Raw genomic sequence first — 18,524 nt, 5'->3', positions numbered from 1 at the left:
TCTCATTACTCAGGGTACATAATTAAATTCACCAAATCCTGAAACTATCCCCTGAACATAACCTCAATCACAGACATACTACTACAAACACACAACACACAACCACTTGCTAAACTTCACAGTGAACACTGAAACTTGGCAGCTTCAGGTGCTATGCAACAGCAGACAGGTCCTCATAGAACTAGACACTATGCTGCTTCGCTCGGACTGAATGCAGAGAAGGCAGCGAGGCACACTATGTATCAAACTCTTAATTAAATGAAAGCGACTAATGTTCTGACACACACTGTGTGTTGCAACCAAGTGCATGAAACTGATCAGTCGCTGAACAGCAGAAGGAATAATAATTTGCGATGCTCCAATGTCGTTGTAAAATATATTTTTTTATTCCACTGACTCGCTTAGTTAGGTCTGGGACACGTATCCAAGTTTGCCTTTCTTCTTTTTTTTTTATGTGTGCTGAGCCTTTAGGCTGTAATGTCAGTACTGTAAAGGTCCTCTGAACTTTAATGACTGGGATCTGTATGGAGCTCTTGGTTTACTCAAAGTGAGCCTCAAGCCTGTTGTTGTTCTTTGACAACCCAGGGATAAAGACATCAAAGTGGCCCTGGAGGATCTTTTCTTTGACAGATTCTGTCTTATAGTGTATGAATTAATCTGAAAAAAATGCTGAGACGCTGAGAATGCTTAGCAGGTGAGAAGGTTTGTTGTGATGAAGTTTCAGTAGTATATTTAAGTGGGACAGTATGTTGAGGCCTGCACTGACATTTTTATACATGTTTGCATTCGAGAGCTGCGTGTCCCCTCTCACAAACACAATACGAATACAAGTACTCCTCATTTAATGACCTACCTTTTTAACGACCATTCGGACAGCTCTCCGACTAGTCGGTATACCATTGCTTGCGCGCTGCGTGCAGGGCGTCTCAGTGTCAAGCATCTCATCTCGCATCACCCCTCTCAGTCTCAGTCTCGCTCCCGCAGTCTGTCAGTATTCACTACACTAGCGTTCGCCATCACCACGCCCCCATTGCATTGCATTGTGTTGCACCAAATCAACTGGATCATAACTGTGTACTGTAGAGATACAGCTTCAAAAGCGATTGACACTGGCGGAAATCTAGGTTTGCACTGCCCTTTGTAAGTTGAACATTTTAGTTGGGTTGCACTGATGACCACAAATCAATCTTATGTCATTGTACCTCTTTTTCCATTGACACTAGAGGAAAAAGAGGCACAATGACATCACGATTAGGGTGTAGCAGCAATTAACCTTAATCGAGCTATAGAAGCCGGTGAACACACCACACATAGTTTTATGTGCTACTTCACTTAGTGTTGAGCTACTCTTTAAATAGTCTAAACATTCAAATTTACAGTGCCACCCTGTGTGATTGTCTCCTCTGGATAGGGCTGCCCCCTGAAAGTTGACAAGTCGAATCAGTCAGAAACTCCTCAGTCGACTGACATTCTTCGAGCAGTCGTTTTTTTGGGGGTTTATTTTCAGTTGGTGTGCATTAAAATAACAGTATAAAACAGATGGAAGCTAACAAAATGCACAGGGATAACATTTCAATTAGGAATTATAAACAAGGGGAATCATATATATTTTTTTATACGTGTGAACCTTCCGCTTCTGGACACGGACCCAGGCGCGTCTCCCCGTGTTCCTCAATCGTGGAGCGCAACACGGAGAGCCAAGCTTGTTCCTCCAAATAAAACAACTAAAAACAGTGTGGGGATGGGGCATGGAGGAACGGGGCATGACTCGTAGACTAGTTAAGATTACTTTCTGCGCATAACGCAGGGAAAGGGGATGATCAGAGAGAGAGTCACAATGAAAGTGTCCCCATTACGCACGGTTTCATTCTGTACCATTCCATACGGATATGTTTCACTCCATAAGGAGACGTAAAATAAAATAAAAACACACTGTTCTGGCGTGCCTTCGCGGGCCCCTGATCGCTGGTGCGCACACATCGTCAGTACTGTCAGAGAGGGAGAGGTGAGCTGTAAGCTTGGCTCTTCGGAATGGAATGACGGGTGGAGCCAGGCCCGGCCGACCTCCCCCCCGCTGCTGCCGCTGCCGGCAAATGGTCGAATATTTGCCTTGAACAGCCGAATCAGCTTCGACTGACAAAATTCTGTGTCGGGTACAGCCCTACCTCTGGCAATACCTTTCATGTCTGCAATTCAGAAGCAAGACTGACATATTGCACAGAGCTCCGATTTAGTCGCACCAAAAATAGTTCACACATAAACAGAACCCTACACGGTTGCTTGACATTAGATGTGTACATTACACACAAATATACTACATATTACAAATGTACCTACGGTCAATCATTTTAACTATGGCTTGTTTCCGTACCTGATGCCTGATGCCTTTAAAAGAGCTAAGCCATTACCCTCTCGTTTTGAGAAAAAAAAGTGTTGGGTGGAAAGTGGTACTGCTACATTAAGGCCTGATTGCTTTATTCAGATTCCTATTAGCTGGTAGAGATGTGGAGCTATTACGGTGGAAGCATTGTTAAGGAAACATAAGACTTCCCACAGTAGAAGATAGCATCCTGAAGCGAGGACAGATTAGATCTCACAGGTGCATTTGGGAGAGGAGAAGTGTTTGTTACGCTAGGCAAATTACACCGGCTCATCAAATCTAATGAATATTAAGTATTATTACGAGTGGCAGGGAGGAGGCAGGAATCCATTCATGTGAACAATTTATCGAGAGCCATTTGGATTGCACTCCTCCATTTCCCAAGAGGCTCTCAGTCCAGCAATTGACTCACATTAAAATATGAGAATTGTCTTTTTTCTCAAAATCAAGACTTGTTAAAAAGGAAATGTTGCAGATTTTTATGCATTGAAAATGTTGTGTCCTATAATAGAAAATCTCAAGTTGTTTTAAATAATTTGTCATCACATTTTTTCCTACACCTGGATGTTTTCCCTGACCAGATATCAAGCTGATATGTAGGTCAATGTATACTTGTGCATTCTAAATTATGAAGAAGATGTTGAATAGCCACATCATATTCTTGGCATCAAAACTAAATGGACTTCCACTGTAGCTTTATAAAACAACACTTCTAGATATCCAGTTTAATCCAAGAAGTACTCCCTTTACTTCCTTTGGCGAACCTCTAAGTTCAAAATACGAATACCTTTCAATAAACCTGATCATGTTAAGTTGGTTTCAATACACAATATATCAAGTTACATATTACAAATGACATATCCCAAAGTGCTGCATTGTTATAAACATGGCTTCTTTAATTTGCAGCATATGCCTCTCAGGAAGGCCTGGGTCTCTCCATCACCACAAGAATCCCTCCGCAGAGTGGGGCAGGCATTAACCCCACTACCCAGGACACTGACAGAAGACTTCCTGTGGTCACCACTGCCCCTCCTCTCAACATTCACAACCACCATCCATTCTACAGCTACCCCTCCTCTCACCCAGCGCCTTTTGGCCTGCAGGGAAGGCCACGCTTCGCCGAGAACACTGGGGGATTGGGACCTCGTAAAACTTCGACAAATCCCCAGCCACCTGGGGCTCCGTCTATGATGGCACACAGGAATTCCCCGGCTTTCCGCGGTACTCCACTGTTTGAGACCCGACCGGGAGACAACGCAGCAGCTCAACTTCAGGGGTACGCTGAGAGATACAAAATCTCTGGAGTGACGGCTGCACTCGCCACGCACACACAAACATTCAGTATGCAGCCAGACTTTCTCGATTTAACTTCTCCAGCTGCTGGGATGTGGAACATGGAGCCGCCATCTGCGACACCGCCTGCAGGGGAGAAAGACACAGCGGCATTACATAATTCTTACTCAGCCCCAGTGAGTCGAGGGATATTACCTGGCACCCCTGCTGGTGCAGATGAGGAGATGACCACCACCCCAATCACAACGACAACTGTCATCACCACTGCACAGAGCCCAGGTAAGGGTGGCTCTCCATTTAATGTGGCCTGCTGGTGCCACTCATAGTCAATCTCAACATAAAGATAGCCTTGTTCTTCACAAGAGATTTTCTTCAGAATATCAAAGCAGGTTATTTTGCCAACATACGCATTTAACTGATATCCTCTAAGTTTGCATCTCATATAACAATGCAGTGTTACCACCTTAATAAATGTTAAGGTTATGTTAAGTGGTGCTCCACTCTGCTCACAGTATGAGATACTTCAAACAGTTAAAGCCTTGACAAATAGGGGAGCTCTTACTGATCAGTGAATTAAATTAACTAAATGTCGTAATGGGCACTCCTTAATAACAGATGTAAACAAACAAGTCCATTGATGATGAAATTGGCAATCTCTACATAATAAGACACATAAGCCACCCTTGGTAACTTCTTGCCCAAGCCATGCACACGTACACTGGATTACTATGTTTTTACTAATCTAATGCCTTCAGGAGAAATTGAAAAAAATAAGATAAATAATGATAAACAGGCTGTGTTCTTCCAACCCTAGACAGATGCACCCTCTGGGCCAGGGGTGCCAAACTCATTCGCTGAAGAAGCTGTATTAAAAAATCACAACCAATTCCCAGGCCAAACAGGGCCTACATTTATTGAGCTGTTTTGACCCAAACTGGTCATTCTTTGATCAAAATATTTCCTGTGTAAAAATAATGATCCATACACAAATATGAACTTTAGATTAAATACTCCTCCCAAAAAGGTAAAATAATAAAAATAAGCCAAGAATGCCACTGTAGCTGCTCTACTTGTGTTGTGAACGCAAGAAACTTGACCAATGACATTTGACAACATTTGTAGCTGACCAATGAGGACACATTCATAACCGTAAACCGTGAATATCCGTATAATCACACCCAGGCCAGAATAGATAATCAAATTCATCTCATGGGCACAAATAAATAGGCACAACATTTTGTGGTATAAAATAATCAAGAAGCCTTTATTTTGTTGGCTTCTCCATACATTTCAGCCTAATATATCGACCTTTGCTTGATGTTTATCCGTTTGTTTTTATAGGCGTTGATATGTGTGTGTCAAAGCTACACGAGGAATTCACAGCATACAGTCTCTGGAAGAGTACCATTTTCTCATCTATTACTAAATAGCTCCACATAACGCAAGAATTGAAGAACTCAGTGGAATTGTCTTGCGTAGTCCCAATTAATACACACAGACAGTGCCAATATGCCAACAGAACTAAATATACATATGCACGCGCGCACACACACACACACACACACACACACACACACACACACACACACACACACACACACACACAAAGATACACACACATTCACACGTTCTCAGAATGAAAAATACTGTAGTAAAAATGTAGTCAGTGAAGTACCAAGGGCAAGATGGAAAGGGATGAGATTTTTTATATCTGGAAGCAATTGAGCCAAAGTTGACTTTTTCCTAATCAGTAAGAGAAATAGCGAGTGAGAGATAAAGATAGCAAGGCAGAAAAACTCAAGGCCACCAGAATATATTCTGCCCTCGATTGTCCCTTCACTGTGCCTTTTCCAGTGGGGACGGCAGGCAGGGAATGAGAAACCTTTGAAACAGTAGGTGTGTGCGAGAATAAATTGATACACATCAACAAATTGTGGTGAAAGAAGCATTTGTTTAACGGTTATATACGCATGGTGCTCATACACACACCACTCTCCACCTGGGCAGGGCAGAGGATAATACGGACAACGAATCACAGGGTAGCTCTGTTGTCAAAGCCTTTTGTCCCAATATTCTATCACAGTAATCTGGGTACAGTTTGCAGGTCCGGCACAAAATCCAAAGGCAATGTAGGTTAAAACATATTCGATTAGCAGCCAGCTGCTCTCCCAATTGTAAAACCCAGGTACAATGTTTTGTGGTATAAAACAATTAAAAAGCCTTTATTTCTGACAGGCAACTCTTATATTTAATTAAAAATAATCTTTATTTATTTGCATCATTTTAGTTTGGTGTCTGGGCTCTACTGCTCACTCTTCCCGTGAGGTGGACAGAAAACAAAGGCATGATTAATGAGCTAGAAATATTGGAGTGATGAGCTTGAATCCCCCCATTGGATGTAAGAGTAGAGTCCAACAAGTGAATGCAGGGGGGTAACCAGAGTGCAGAAACACAGCAATTAAGCATGCTGCTGAGGTGTCTGGGAATATGTGGCATCCCAAGACAGTACCCATTGTATGAGATAAATTATTAACAGACGGTGCCAGGGGTCTCAAGAGAGAAAGACAAAGCCCATTGTCAGGGGTCCCGGTGATAAGGGAGGTGAAAATGTGAACAATGTAGGGGAATCAGATGGTCAATGTTGTCTCTGGTTAAGCATAAAAGAACCTGCCTGAGTGTCATTCGAGAGAGAATCCATCTGGCTCAGTTCTCTCCTAGACGTCCATGGCAAGTCTAGTCTGATGCTGTTCTTTTGTAATAAATCTTTTATTTTACTCAAGTCAGCGTCAGCGGTCAACCCTTCTTCATCAACACACATAAATTCATCAAGAAACTACACTGCAATGCAGGAAGCAAACCAGGTCGGTCTAGAGCAGGGGTGGGAAATTCATTTTTATAAGGGGCCACATGAAAAACTTGAGCTGTGTTGGAGGGCCGAACCAACAATAACTTGAACTTAATTCTGCTCATTATAAATTTTCTCCCATTGTAAAAAGCAATAAATTGCAGTATATATTTTGATTAGCTGCTACTGGTAATCAGAAGAATAAGGATATTCTATAAATATTTATATAAATACATGAAATTGTGGTGTAGGTCAAGTAGGAAAATACTCCAATAGAAGTAATAAACAGTAAAAACAAAAACAATCATACATCAGTGTTTCATTTTATTTGTTAATCTTCTTCTTAATATATGTTAATCTTCACAAATACTGAAAATGTGTTTTGCAGTATGTTCAAGATAAGCAATTGGTCAACTTGATACAAAAAACACTAAATGCTTTTAATGTTTTTCAGTTAATTTTACTTGTTCAGTGGGAAAAATCCAGTCTGTCTTGGGCTTGAACAAGTGCATTGAAATCTGGCTGAATGTGGATATGCGGATATGCGAAGGACAGCTGAGAGGTGATTATCAGTTATAGAGGATCTGTATCTGGATTTGTCGAACTTTATCACTGAGAATGTCTGTTCACATACGTAGGTAGATCCAAAGAGGACTAGAATCTTCTGAGCATGCCTTCTCATGTGTGGAAAGTTCTCCTCTTTGAGGGAAGAGTAAAAATCATCTAAAGTGCTCTGCCACAAATGTGTCAGACTGCAGGTCAATGAGTTCCATCTGAACATCACTGGGTGCATTATCCACACTGCAGGTGAAGGGAGAAGAAAGCATGTGCATTTGACTCTCAACTGTTTTAAAGTCTTGAAATCGCCTTGAAAACTCACCATGCAGTGCTTCCAACATGGATGAGTACCTGTGGAGGTGATCAGTTGATGGTGTGTCTTCCTTGAGTGTTGTTAAGTGGGTGAGAATGTTGTCCTCCATTTGGCTTGAGAGAAGCTGCCACTTTCTCATGAAAGCCTTCACTGCATGCATAAAAAGGCCCTTGCATTCCAGTTTGACATTTAGTTAATTCATTAGTGTAGTCACATCTACAGTAAAACCAAGGTCTGCCATCCAGTCTGCATCTGAAAGCTGTGGGATGGCATTTCCTCTCTTTACACAGAACTCATGAATCTATTCTCTCAGGTCCCAGACACTTTTGAGCACTTTGCCCAGGCTGAGCCACATGATAGCTGTGTGGTAACTTATGTCACGATGTTCAGTCTCATTTTCCTCCAAAAGTGCAACAAACTGTCTGTGATTCAATGCCCTGATGAAGACAACAACATGGTTTATTTTTAGCACTGACCTATCCTACACTTCCTGATGTATATAATGCAAAAATGTCAATATCTGCTCAGATTTCATTTCTGTCACTTAATCCTGCATTCTCAACAAAAGTACAACATTTTTCCTTGTCAGATTTGGACAACCATCCGTTGTGACACCTGCCAGCTTGTCCCATTGCAGTCCCAACTTGTCCAAAGATGCATTTACCTCCGTTAACTAAAGAGACCGTGATGTGATGATGGGATATAGTAATTACTGTAAGGAGGGTGTGTGAGGAGAAGAACAAAAAAAAAAAAAGAGGTAACATTTGAGAAACCAAGAATAACACTCATGCAGAATAACACTCCCAGTTGTTGTCTCTTCCATCGACTGCATGGCTGCCAGCTCCGCCAGGATTTTAAAGTCTGTAGTGATCCCACGTAAGAAGATGAGTAGCTGGGCAGTGTCACATACATCGCAGCGCTCATCCAAAGCCAGGGAAAAATAGTCAAAGTTGACCGCTCTGTTCTTCAGCTGAAGCTCCAGATTTCCCGCAATGTCCTCAACCCTCCTCGGCCTGCATCGGGAGAGGGGCACTTCTCAAATGCTCCCTTTTTCTCTGGGCATATTAGTGCTGCAGAGTCCAACAAACACTCCTTAATAAACCCTCTGTCAGAAAACAGTTTACTTTTTCTAACGATTTTATGGGATATGACATACCTTGTCTTGACAGATGCATCTCTGGATGTGCAAAGTTAAGTCAAAAGTCCTTGTTGGTTTTGCAGCTTAGCTAGCAAAGCATCCGACTCCCTTGCGCGCTCTTGATCAGACAAGTTCTTGAATTTCTCCTCGTGTTTGGTCACGTAGTGGCGATTCAAATTGTAATCCTTGAACACAGCGACCTGTGTACCACAAACTAAGCACAAGGCTTTACCTTTGACTTCTGTAAATAAATATTTAGCAGTCCATGTCTTGTTGAAAACGCGGCATTCGGTATCAGTTTTTCTTTTTGTGGCGCGAGTGACATTTTAAGGGCTAGCTGGCCAGCATCACTTGTATCTGTTCACCGGGCCAGACAGTGACGCCCAAAGGGCCGGATTTGGCCTGCGGGCCGTAAAATGCCCAGGTCTTGTCTAGAGGGATTGGCTGCTTAAATAGGCTTGCCGTGCGGAAGCACGTGCCATGGTCGAGTTGTCTGACAGAACTGCTGCTCAAGCTACGCCTAATTTAGTTGGCTTACCCATACATTTCAGCCTGCAGGCCTTCAGCAGGGTATCCAGAGTGTTGTTTTTTTAACAAATACATTCTACCACATGTAGACACGCATTAATCAGAGAGGAGTGTGGGTATTGTGGAGTCAAAAACACAGGCCGCAGTAAGTTTCATGACATACATGAATTGGACACATTAAAGACATATTTAAGATTAAACACATTCACCACATTAAAAGATAAGGGGAAAAATCGATGCCCTCATTACGGCCAGGTTGAACAGTGGTATTTAAAGAGAGTTGCTCTTTGGAGCAAATTTTTTTTGAGCCAAATCTCATTTATCTGATCTTACCGGCCAACCAAACAGCTTTTCTTCTCCTTTCCCCTCATATTTAAAGACCTTTTTGACACCAGGCAATGGTGACCGTGAAGTGCCGAGGAAGTGTCTATTATGAAATAGAAGTAAAAATGTTATTCCCTTCCCCTAAACAGGACAGGATGGCCATGCATCCAGGGTACAGGTAAAATGTAACTATTATGGGTTACATTTATTGTGATTATGATTGTAATTAAAAGTAATGTAGGAGGGTCTTCAATACCCTCTAGTGGAATTTAAATAAACCAATCGGATTTATTTGGGAATAGTTTTCATGTATATTCAATGATACATTTCTGAACACCTCAGTCTCCCCAAACAATCATCTTTCCTCTAGGGTTTTGGACAACAGAGGATCTACACCTATTACCTAAGCCACTGGCCACACAGTACAGATCTCCACTGTGTGTGGGTCAGATCAATAACATGCTGTAACCAAACATTAAATGTGTGTCCATACTTGCTGTCTGCACATGCTTTTTTGCTTGTAAATATGCTGATGAGAAACATGGGTTGGGAAATATGACTGACCCACAAACTCTTCTCCCTCTTATGTTTGCCTTTGCAGTTCCCTGCCACTTCAACCTAACAGGGCCACGTGGCTTCATTGACGCTCTGCCACAGCCCAGCTCCAGTGTCCAGGCCACTCTCGATTGCACCTACATCATCAGTTCATATATGGGCTATGGAGTGGAAGTCCAGGTAATAAGCCTTCTGTCTGGCACAGTCTCGGCATATTTTCACACAAATTGCCCCTGGGTCACGGAACTCACTTTTACTCTCACAAGAACTAAACATTGCTCTGTTAAAGATTTCCTAGTGGTTTGAGCTGGGTAATGGCCAAGCCCTTCCAATTTGACAATAGAGTGATATCTGGCTGCCAATTCAATACGCATCATGATTATTGTAGTATTATGGGTTGAGGGAGGGAGACGGAGACAGAGTCGTTCTGGCAGTGAGGCGTATTTCGTGGCCGCGCTCTGATCCACAGACGTTGCAGCAATCCCCACTTGTTAATTTGGTAGCTTTTGAAATGGTCTGAGGGACAGCTTTGGCGAGATGTGGAGCTCACACAGCTCCCAGTCTGACAGAGAGGAAATCTAATGATCATGTCTAAAATTATCTTAAAAATGATTGCTAAATTGATCTCACACACGTTTTTACAACTGCATCTTGTTTTTCTTCAAGTTGTACGTTGACATGAATAGTCTTAAATAATCATAAATAGTTTACATGAATAGCCTAGGAAACAAGATTAGGGCAGCTGAGATTCATTTTTTTAAGGGATTGCAATGAAATAAATAATTGCTCTATGAACACCTAATACACAGCAAATATGTATTATGCTCAATATACAATGTCATCATTTATGGTGCATCTTGTCTCCAAAGGTGAGCCTCTTCAGTAATTCTAAATCCTTAGTTTATGGAAAGCTCATGACCTCTACTTGTCACAGGTGTACACAGAGGATAGGCACGTAAACTGGGGTGGTGTGATGAGGGAGTGGTGTGTGTGTGGGGGGGGGGCATAGCTATTCCAGGTCTCCAATGTCACCTCCACAAATGAGTTTGGCTCGCAGACAATAGCCGGGCGCTTCCAATGATTACAACCATTCTATCCACTCTGGGGTATTTAGTGTCGCCATGAGGGGTCTGACCTTTTTTGAGAAAGGCTGACTGTGATTTAAGTCAGGCGTCTGCCCACACCTGAAAACCTCACTCATCCACATGATTAACTCTGAGAGCTGTGTTTCTCTGCTGCACGTAAAATATCCAACGACCATACACAGATGACCTAGGGGAAGCCTGGCCAAATATATTGAGGATAAAAATGACTATGTGGTTGCAGATGATGTTGAATGATACATCCCAGCTGCTTTCTGTCCACGTTGAGGAGAGGAGAGGGGAGAAATGGAGAAGAGGGGAGGGAAAAAGAGGGGAGGGGGGTAAAGAATGGAGGAGAGGAGGGGCAGACAGAGCAGGAGAGGGAATAGAAGAGATAAGGTTATGTAAAGTAAAACCCTCACCCTTATTATTTACTTGGCTTTTCACACGTCTGACTTGCTTTCATTAATCAAAGTGACTTCGCTGTCCGGATGTGCCTGTGTTGGGAACACTAATTAATTATCCATGGATTATCTGTCCTCGACTTTTGTTTGTTTATGGACTTCGGTAAGTATCCTGAGGCTAAAATCTCTTCTCAGCTTCTCTTAGCTGAATTAAAAGGTGCTCCATCTCGAGACGGTGAAGACTAATGGAATGTGGACTAATACATTTTGTGCATCAAAGCTGTTTAATGGGCTCGCGGGGTTAATTGGTGGCCATTATGCATAAAGGCTGGGATACTAATTTGCATTATCTAGAAATCATCCTCATTAATCTAGTTTAAAGGTCTTTGTCGGCTTCCGTATAATCTGATTTGATCTCCTTCCGTACAAGATAATCTGGAGTTTTTCCGCGATGCAGAGAGAGTGGTATAGATTAGGGCTCAGTCAACAGTTCTGTTTTCCACTGGTCAGAACACAATATCTATTGAGATTCCTCCTGGCCAGCTATAGAAGAGTGCATGCAAACCACACTGGTTTTCTTCCCCGGGAATACTATATTTAAAGAAAAATATGAAATTATTTACAGCCTACACCAAGCAGCTCTCACGATTTTACAAGGATCTGATATAAGCGGGAACTTTGTTTCCTACAGCCAATGTTAGGTCTGTCTCTCAAGTCTAAGATAGTTTTGTTTTTTTTATGATACAGTTCCTGTGGGTCTGGGAGCCCAGAAAATTTGCAGTGTGTGAATCTGGGTTGGGGCTGTGCAGAGAATGCAGTATGTGAATGTTCATTATTTCAAATGGTAAGAAAGCAGAATTACTATTACCATCGTTTATGATTTAACTTTTTTTAATGATGGGAAATTGTGTGTTTGTGTTTATATGTGTGAGAGTGCAGTATGTTAAAGAGAAATTGTATTTGTCAAAACTTAGTGAGTTCCCCCAATGTGCCCAAAGACTGTGATCAGTCAAGGCCATTTTTTTACAGTCAGCAGCGGGTTCAGTCGGACAGGATCTTTACGAAAACCCTCTAAAGGCACTGATAGCGGGGTATCGACTCCTCGATCGATAATCTCAACTGCTCTTGCTGAGCCGGACTCTACCGTGGTTCAATAAAGTGCAGTTCTATCTTCAGTCCCTGGCTGTACTTATGGCAAAGATTGATTGTCAGACATTTGCCACTGCTGTGACAGTCCACAAGAGGCATTAGGCAAGATCAAATTTCCTGTAAGATCAGCAGCGATTGTCTAGCTTCCGGGTGTTTTTCTCTCTGTATGCCATGATAATATTTTTTTTTATGTTTGGAAAATTAAGATTGAACGGTTAACATGATTTGTGTCACAAATCTGTTGTGTGTGTGTGTATGTATGTATCCAGCTGTAGATCATCATAATCTTGACACATACAACAAATTTTTATTTGAATGCTAAATGATAAACTGACGCACTGAGGAAGGTTACCTGAAGCAGGTAAATAATCATTTCGGCTTTCATGATATTCATTACCATAAATGTGCGTATCTTTACCCTTTAGCTCACGCATGACTTTGTCTGCCCTCAGTCTGATGCAACACAGAGCGAGAGTCAGCGAGAGAGTGAGAGTAAAGAGCGATGGAGTGAAGGAGGGGATGGGGGGGACTCTCCTTCAAAGAGTTAATTGCACGGTGCCGCTTTGAATCGACATTGGGATCAGCGTGATGTTCCAAGGCTCTAGACATCAGCATACCGGAAGTAGAGTGCAGTGGAGGGAGTGTTTATTATCCCACGTCAGTCTGTCCAATGATGAAAAGGAAACTCTGTAAGGTGATGCCTGCTCGGAAGTTATTTCCTCCCAGTAGCTGTGTTGTCTGTGGACCAGCACACCAGTACTGTATTTGTCTGTCTGTTGGTCTGTCTGTAGATTGTTCTCTGTCTGCATAATCAAGTGATCTATCCATCTATCTATCTATCTATCTATCTATCTATCTATCTATCTACGCATTGCTAATACTTTCCAGAAAAAAACACGCTCAGCATCCAAAACAGTTCCAATGCAGTGGGGCAGATGTTTTTCAGTCTACAACATAATCATATGAACAAAGTCACCCCCCCCCCCACCCCCAGCCAGCCCCTACCCCCTGTGCCCCATGTCCTTGGAGTGCTTCAAATCAGTCAAAGACGACAGTCTAATGAAAGATCCCCGTAATGAGCCGGCATGCCTTCCAGCCCTTTCTCCCAAATAGCCATTAACATGCCCCTGTATTTTGCAATTGCCTTTCTGGGAGGAGAAAATTGGAGGAGGCAATAGATTGGGCCCGAGGATTAAAATGGACAGACGGGCTTTTGAAATGGCTTGTCGAGATGTCATTGGCCACGGGCGAGGATAGTTCTTTGAGACGGTGCGCTGCAGGGAACTGGCTTGCAGGGGACTGTTTGGGGTGTATTTTTTATGCAGATGTGCTATGTTTTGAAATAAATGCCTCAATTATGTGTGAGCGAAATTTACACATGCTCAAGTTTGCTCATGCTTATGTTTTAAGGGGATGGTAGCCCAGGAGGTAGAGCTGGTCATCTAGTAATCTAAAGGTTGCTGGTTCGATCCCAGGCTCTTCCTGCTAGCATGCTGTAGTGTCCCTGAGCAAGACACTTAACCCCTCATTGCTCCTGATGGCTGCGTCCGTCGGTGTTTGAATAATTGTAAGTCGCTTTGGATAAAAGCGTCTGCTAAATGTAATGAAAGACTTTCTGCATGAATAACACAAATGTGATATTTTTACATTCTTTTCATGCTTGGGATTTCAATACACCGCTGACCTACATTATCGATACAGTATACACAGAGCCTGTCCACAGGAGAAATTGTGGGAGTCAAAGCAAGTTTTTAATTGTACTTTGGGATATGTTTATGCGGGAACTGCTTTAAGTACATCAGATTTCATGTTTGCATTCTGCTTATTTGATAGTAAAGTTATATCCCATCACCAATAGCCATTAACTGAAGAGTCTGATCAAAACTGGACTATCCCCTTAAGCCAAATAAAATGATCATCAATACCTGCAATAGAAATGGCATGCCTCTCCCATTTGACTGCTCTTCATACCCTTGTAGAAATCGTTGGCAACGTAAGATGACATCAATTAGAGGATTCCACACATACAGTTATTATTACTTATTACTACTACTTTATGGAAATACTTATTTGAAGTATATTATGAGGATCTATCAATCCCTGTTGCTTTTCAGAACGACAACTAATGCACACGCACACACAATGAAATTGACCATCTGTGCGTTATGACTAATGATTGTATGAGATCATTTTTATCTGTACTGCTGCATCACCTATTATTTATCACGTTTTTGCTGTTCTACCTATTGCTTCCTACTTTCTGGGTTTTTTTTATAACCATTTGTATCGGAACCTCCCAGTCTACAGCTTTTACACAAGGATACAGTACTTGTCTCTGTTTGCTGCAGTACACATTTTTTGAGTGACTACAAAGCAGACCGCAGGTAAAGCCTTGGGCCATCTCTTTGTTTGCACTTAATGGCCGATCATTGTGTCACCCAACAGGTCTGGAAGCTCTCACACCTAACCCAAACATATGCAAACGTAGACTCATTGACAAAAATCTCTACACTCCAATGGAGCAATCCACCCCTTTCTCAATCCACCCCTTTACTATATGGTGATTTATTCAATAGTTGGCAACTAATCCGGGAAGTAAACCATTGAGTTTAAGCTGTATCAACAGTAAAACAATCTTGAGTTTTCAGAAGGACCCATATACTGTTTAATCTCTCAAATTGTACAAATTATTATAATATCCCTGGTGTTGATTTTATTTGATCGACTTTTATTGATTGATTTTTAACATTGTATTGTGCCATTGTTGTTTTTTGGAATTTGGAAAGTCAATCTATTAAATGGGGGGGCGGGGGGTGCTCATTGTGTCACACAACAGGTCTGGAAGCCCCCACACCTAACCCACCTAAAAATGCAAATGCATTGATGAAAATCTCCACATTCCAATAGAGCAATCAACCCCTTTTTCACTGGGGAGGTGAAAATTCCCACCTGACCAATGGCCCCCTCTCTGTATTGCCCTTCTCTGTAAAGGGACAACGAAATATTCAGTTTACTATCATACAGGACCTCATAATACTGCTTCATAATTCTTAATTAATAGTTGGCGATTTGTTTAATAATTGGCAATCCGTGAAGTAAACCATGGAGTTTAAACTGTGTCAACAGTAAAACAACAGTGTTCAGAAGGATCTGTCGTGGCTAAAACTGGTCCAGACCTGGGCGAGTAAGAAGTCTGGGTCTCTGGATGACATTTCTATCTATTCTGGCCTCAAAAAACACTGGAACCAAACAAAGTCCGATGCAAAAAAGTTTATTGTGTATCGTCAAGTACAGCAATAAACTTTGAGTGGCTTCTGAAAACCGACTAACTTAACCAATCTTTTGGACTTCCTTTTATCCCGGGAAGTACTCTTCTCCAATTACATGTTCTGCCCTTTTCAGCGCTGGGAACCAATCTCGGTCTTGGGGGTGTGTCCCAAGGAGCCAATTACAGTCTTGTTTCTAGGGAGTGTTTTCCCTTTTGGGGTGTGTCCTAAGAAACCAATCACAGTCTTGTGGGGTGTGTCCCAAGAAACCAATCACAGTTACCATGGATGTTCTATTTTTTTGGGGTGGTTTTCCAAACAACCAATTCCAGTCTTGTGGAGTGTGAACATCTCACAGTAACCAATCACAGTCCTGTTACCAGGCAGCTTCTTCTTTTGGTGGTGGTTCTTAAAGAACCAATCACAGTCTTTGTGGGGTGTGAACCAGTCACAGCCCTGATACTAGGGATGTTCTATTTTTTTTGAAGAAGGTTTATTCTGTGGTTTTGAGAATTATTGTGCCATATATGGTACATGACGTTGGCCTCTATTCTTTGTCTCAACGATCGATTTTTTTTTTGGGCCTGACTTAAGTTATTTTTGTAATTTCATTACTTCCCTTTTTTGGGTTTTATAGCATACATTTTTAAAAGGTTTTCATATACCTTGAATGTTTGTGGTTTAGTATAAAATGTAATCAGTTATTTTTCATGTGGGGGTTAATAATTAACCACAACATTCCCCACTCTGTGACTTCTTTAGTCACATTCTAACAGAATAACGAAAGACTTTAAGTGGTAACACTGGTTATTCTGGATAACATATGACTTTAAATGCTAACAATGAGTATGCTGGATAACATATGGATTTAAATGATAACAATGCATACGCAGGATATGTTGTACGCAAACAAGCAGAAAAGATAGCTGTTTAGCAATACCTGTGAGCAAATGTATAATAAAACAACTGTCGTGAGTGCATGAATACTACAAAGATACACAGGGTCAAATAATATGGAGTGAATTCTAATAATATTTGGGATGGATAAAAAAATGCAAAACCATATTTTCTGTGCTATAAACAGAAAAAGATTACCAAATATCAACCTTAATTCAACAACAATTTATCTGCGGTAGCCTTTGGTGGTGAAGTTAACCAAGTCCCCCTTCCGTGCCACTGAATACACAGCAGTTGTTGACTGAGGGTGGTCACTTGCTGGCGCAGATTGTGTTTGACGGTATTGAGCATGTCTACTTGATCTTTGTATGATGCCAACTGATCGAGGTGAGCCTTAGCTTTGTGGTGGGCCCTTAGTGACTGGAGCCGCCATTGTTTCCTGATGAGTACTTCACATCTGCTGGAAGATCTGCTGCGAGCGGTTGGTGAAAAGCATCTGGAATGGTCCCAGGAATCTGGCAGAGTTCCAGCTTTTCTTCCGGAAATTGCGAACCACCACCCAGTCACCTGGTTGTGTAGTGGTCCTTCAAGTGGGAAGGCTAGGGTTGCTTTGAACTGGGCACATAGACTTAAACACTTGGGTGAGAGACACATAATGACTAGGTCCATGATTTTAAAAGTTGGGGACGTGGAATATTTCTGTGATTCCCAAACAGTTATGTTGAATAGACGACAACAGTCTCAGTACCAAAATAAATGCATGCAGCCTAGTGTAACAACATAATAATATTATCACAATGTATAATATGTAGGGGATAATGTCCATAGAATATTGATTAGGGTACAAAATTACCGACAGTGTGTAAATCACGCATGGTTTTCAAATTTTCCATTTCTCGAATTTTTCCTGAACATAATCCCTTCCACACAATCTGTTAATTACGTAAATCTAAAAGCGATAAATACTAACTGGACAATCTGAACACTACTGGTTTACGTGATGTAATTTGTGTGTGGCTTTTGTCGACAGCACTTGGAATAGAATGCAGAAAACCGGCGGTAGAAACGTCTTTTCCTGCACTGTTCCAAACACAGTCATTATGTTTACATAATTCTCTAACTATCCTCCCTTTTTGACAAATGGTACTTACCCTTACCATATGTCAAATGAACAAAGCAATGAAAAATTAGCAGGGGAGATACGGCTCCCCCTGCTGATCACACAGTACCAAATGGCTCTGTCACTACAAACTTTGGTTTGCCAAAACAATAGATCAGTGCGGAATGCCTGAGTAGAGGAAAAACAAGACTAGTGAGGAATCCTGTGTACTCATCTGAGGAGGAAAAAAACATTATTAGACAAGAGCAATATCAGGTACGGTAGCTTTGTTGGCTGCGTTGGCTCCAGCCTTTCCTATATCGATGGGGTCAAGTACATTAATGTAAATTACACAAATAGGAAGATCGGAATGGGAGGGTAACAGTAGGAGCCATTTGTCCCAGCCGGTTGACAGCTGAATTGCAACAAGCTTCCAGCCAGGTTCCAGCCAATCACAGGGCGGCTCCCAGTCGGCTGCCAATCAGCTGTAATTCCCCCTCCCTCTCATGCGTCCTGACAGGGCGTTTTTAATTTCAACTGTAAACATGCCCATTTATTCAATTGCAGTGTGTCACCATGAGATGGCACTAACTTCACAGAAACACAATTATATTTCCGAGAGAGATTTCAGATTTTCACCCCAAACCCTAACTCATTACCTGACATATTGTCCTTTAAACCCTGACCTCATCT

General features: G+C 41.8%; 1 protein-coding gene across 1 annotated transcript in view; it reads left to right on the top strand.

Annotated features, from left to right (window-relative positions):
* Nucleotides 1-3,774: 3,774 nt before the first annotated feature.
* The window catches only part of LOC307234906 (seizure protein 6 homolog), a gene marked incomplete at both ends in the record, with an annotated part of 152,377 nt that continues 137,627 nt past the window's right edge, over nucleotides 3,775-18,524 (top strand). Inside the window, 2 exons of the mRNA XM_080006772.1 lie at nucleotides 3,775-3,952; nucleotides 9,981-10,114. Coding sequence (XP_079862898.1) covers nucleotides 3,775-3,952; nucleotides 9,981-10,114 — 312 coding nt within the window. The remainder of the gene's footprint in view (nucleotides 3,953-9,980; nucleotides 10,115-18,524) is intronic.

The sequence above is a fragment of the Zeus faber genome (genome assembly GCF_960531495.2).
Source record: "Zeus faber genome assembly, chromosome: 9".
Taxonomy (NCBI): Eukaryota; Metazoa; Chordata; class Actinopteri; order Zeiformes; family Zeidae; genus Zeus; species Zeus faber.
This window is presented reverse-complemented; position numbering and strand designations above follow the sequence as displayed.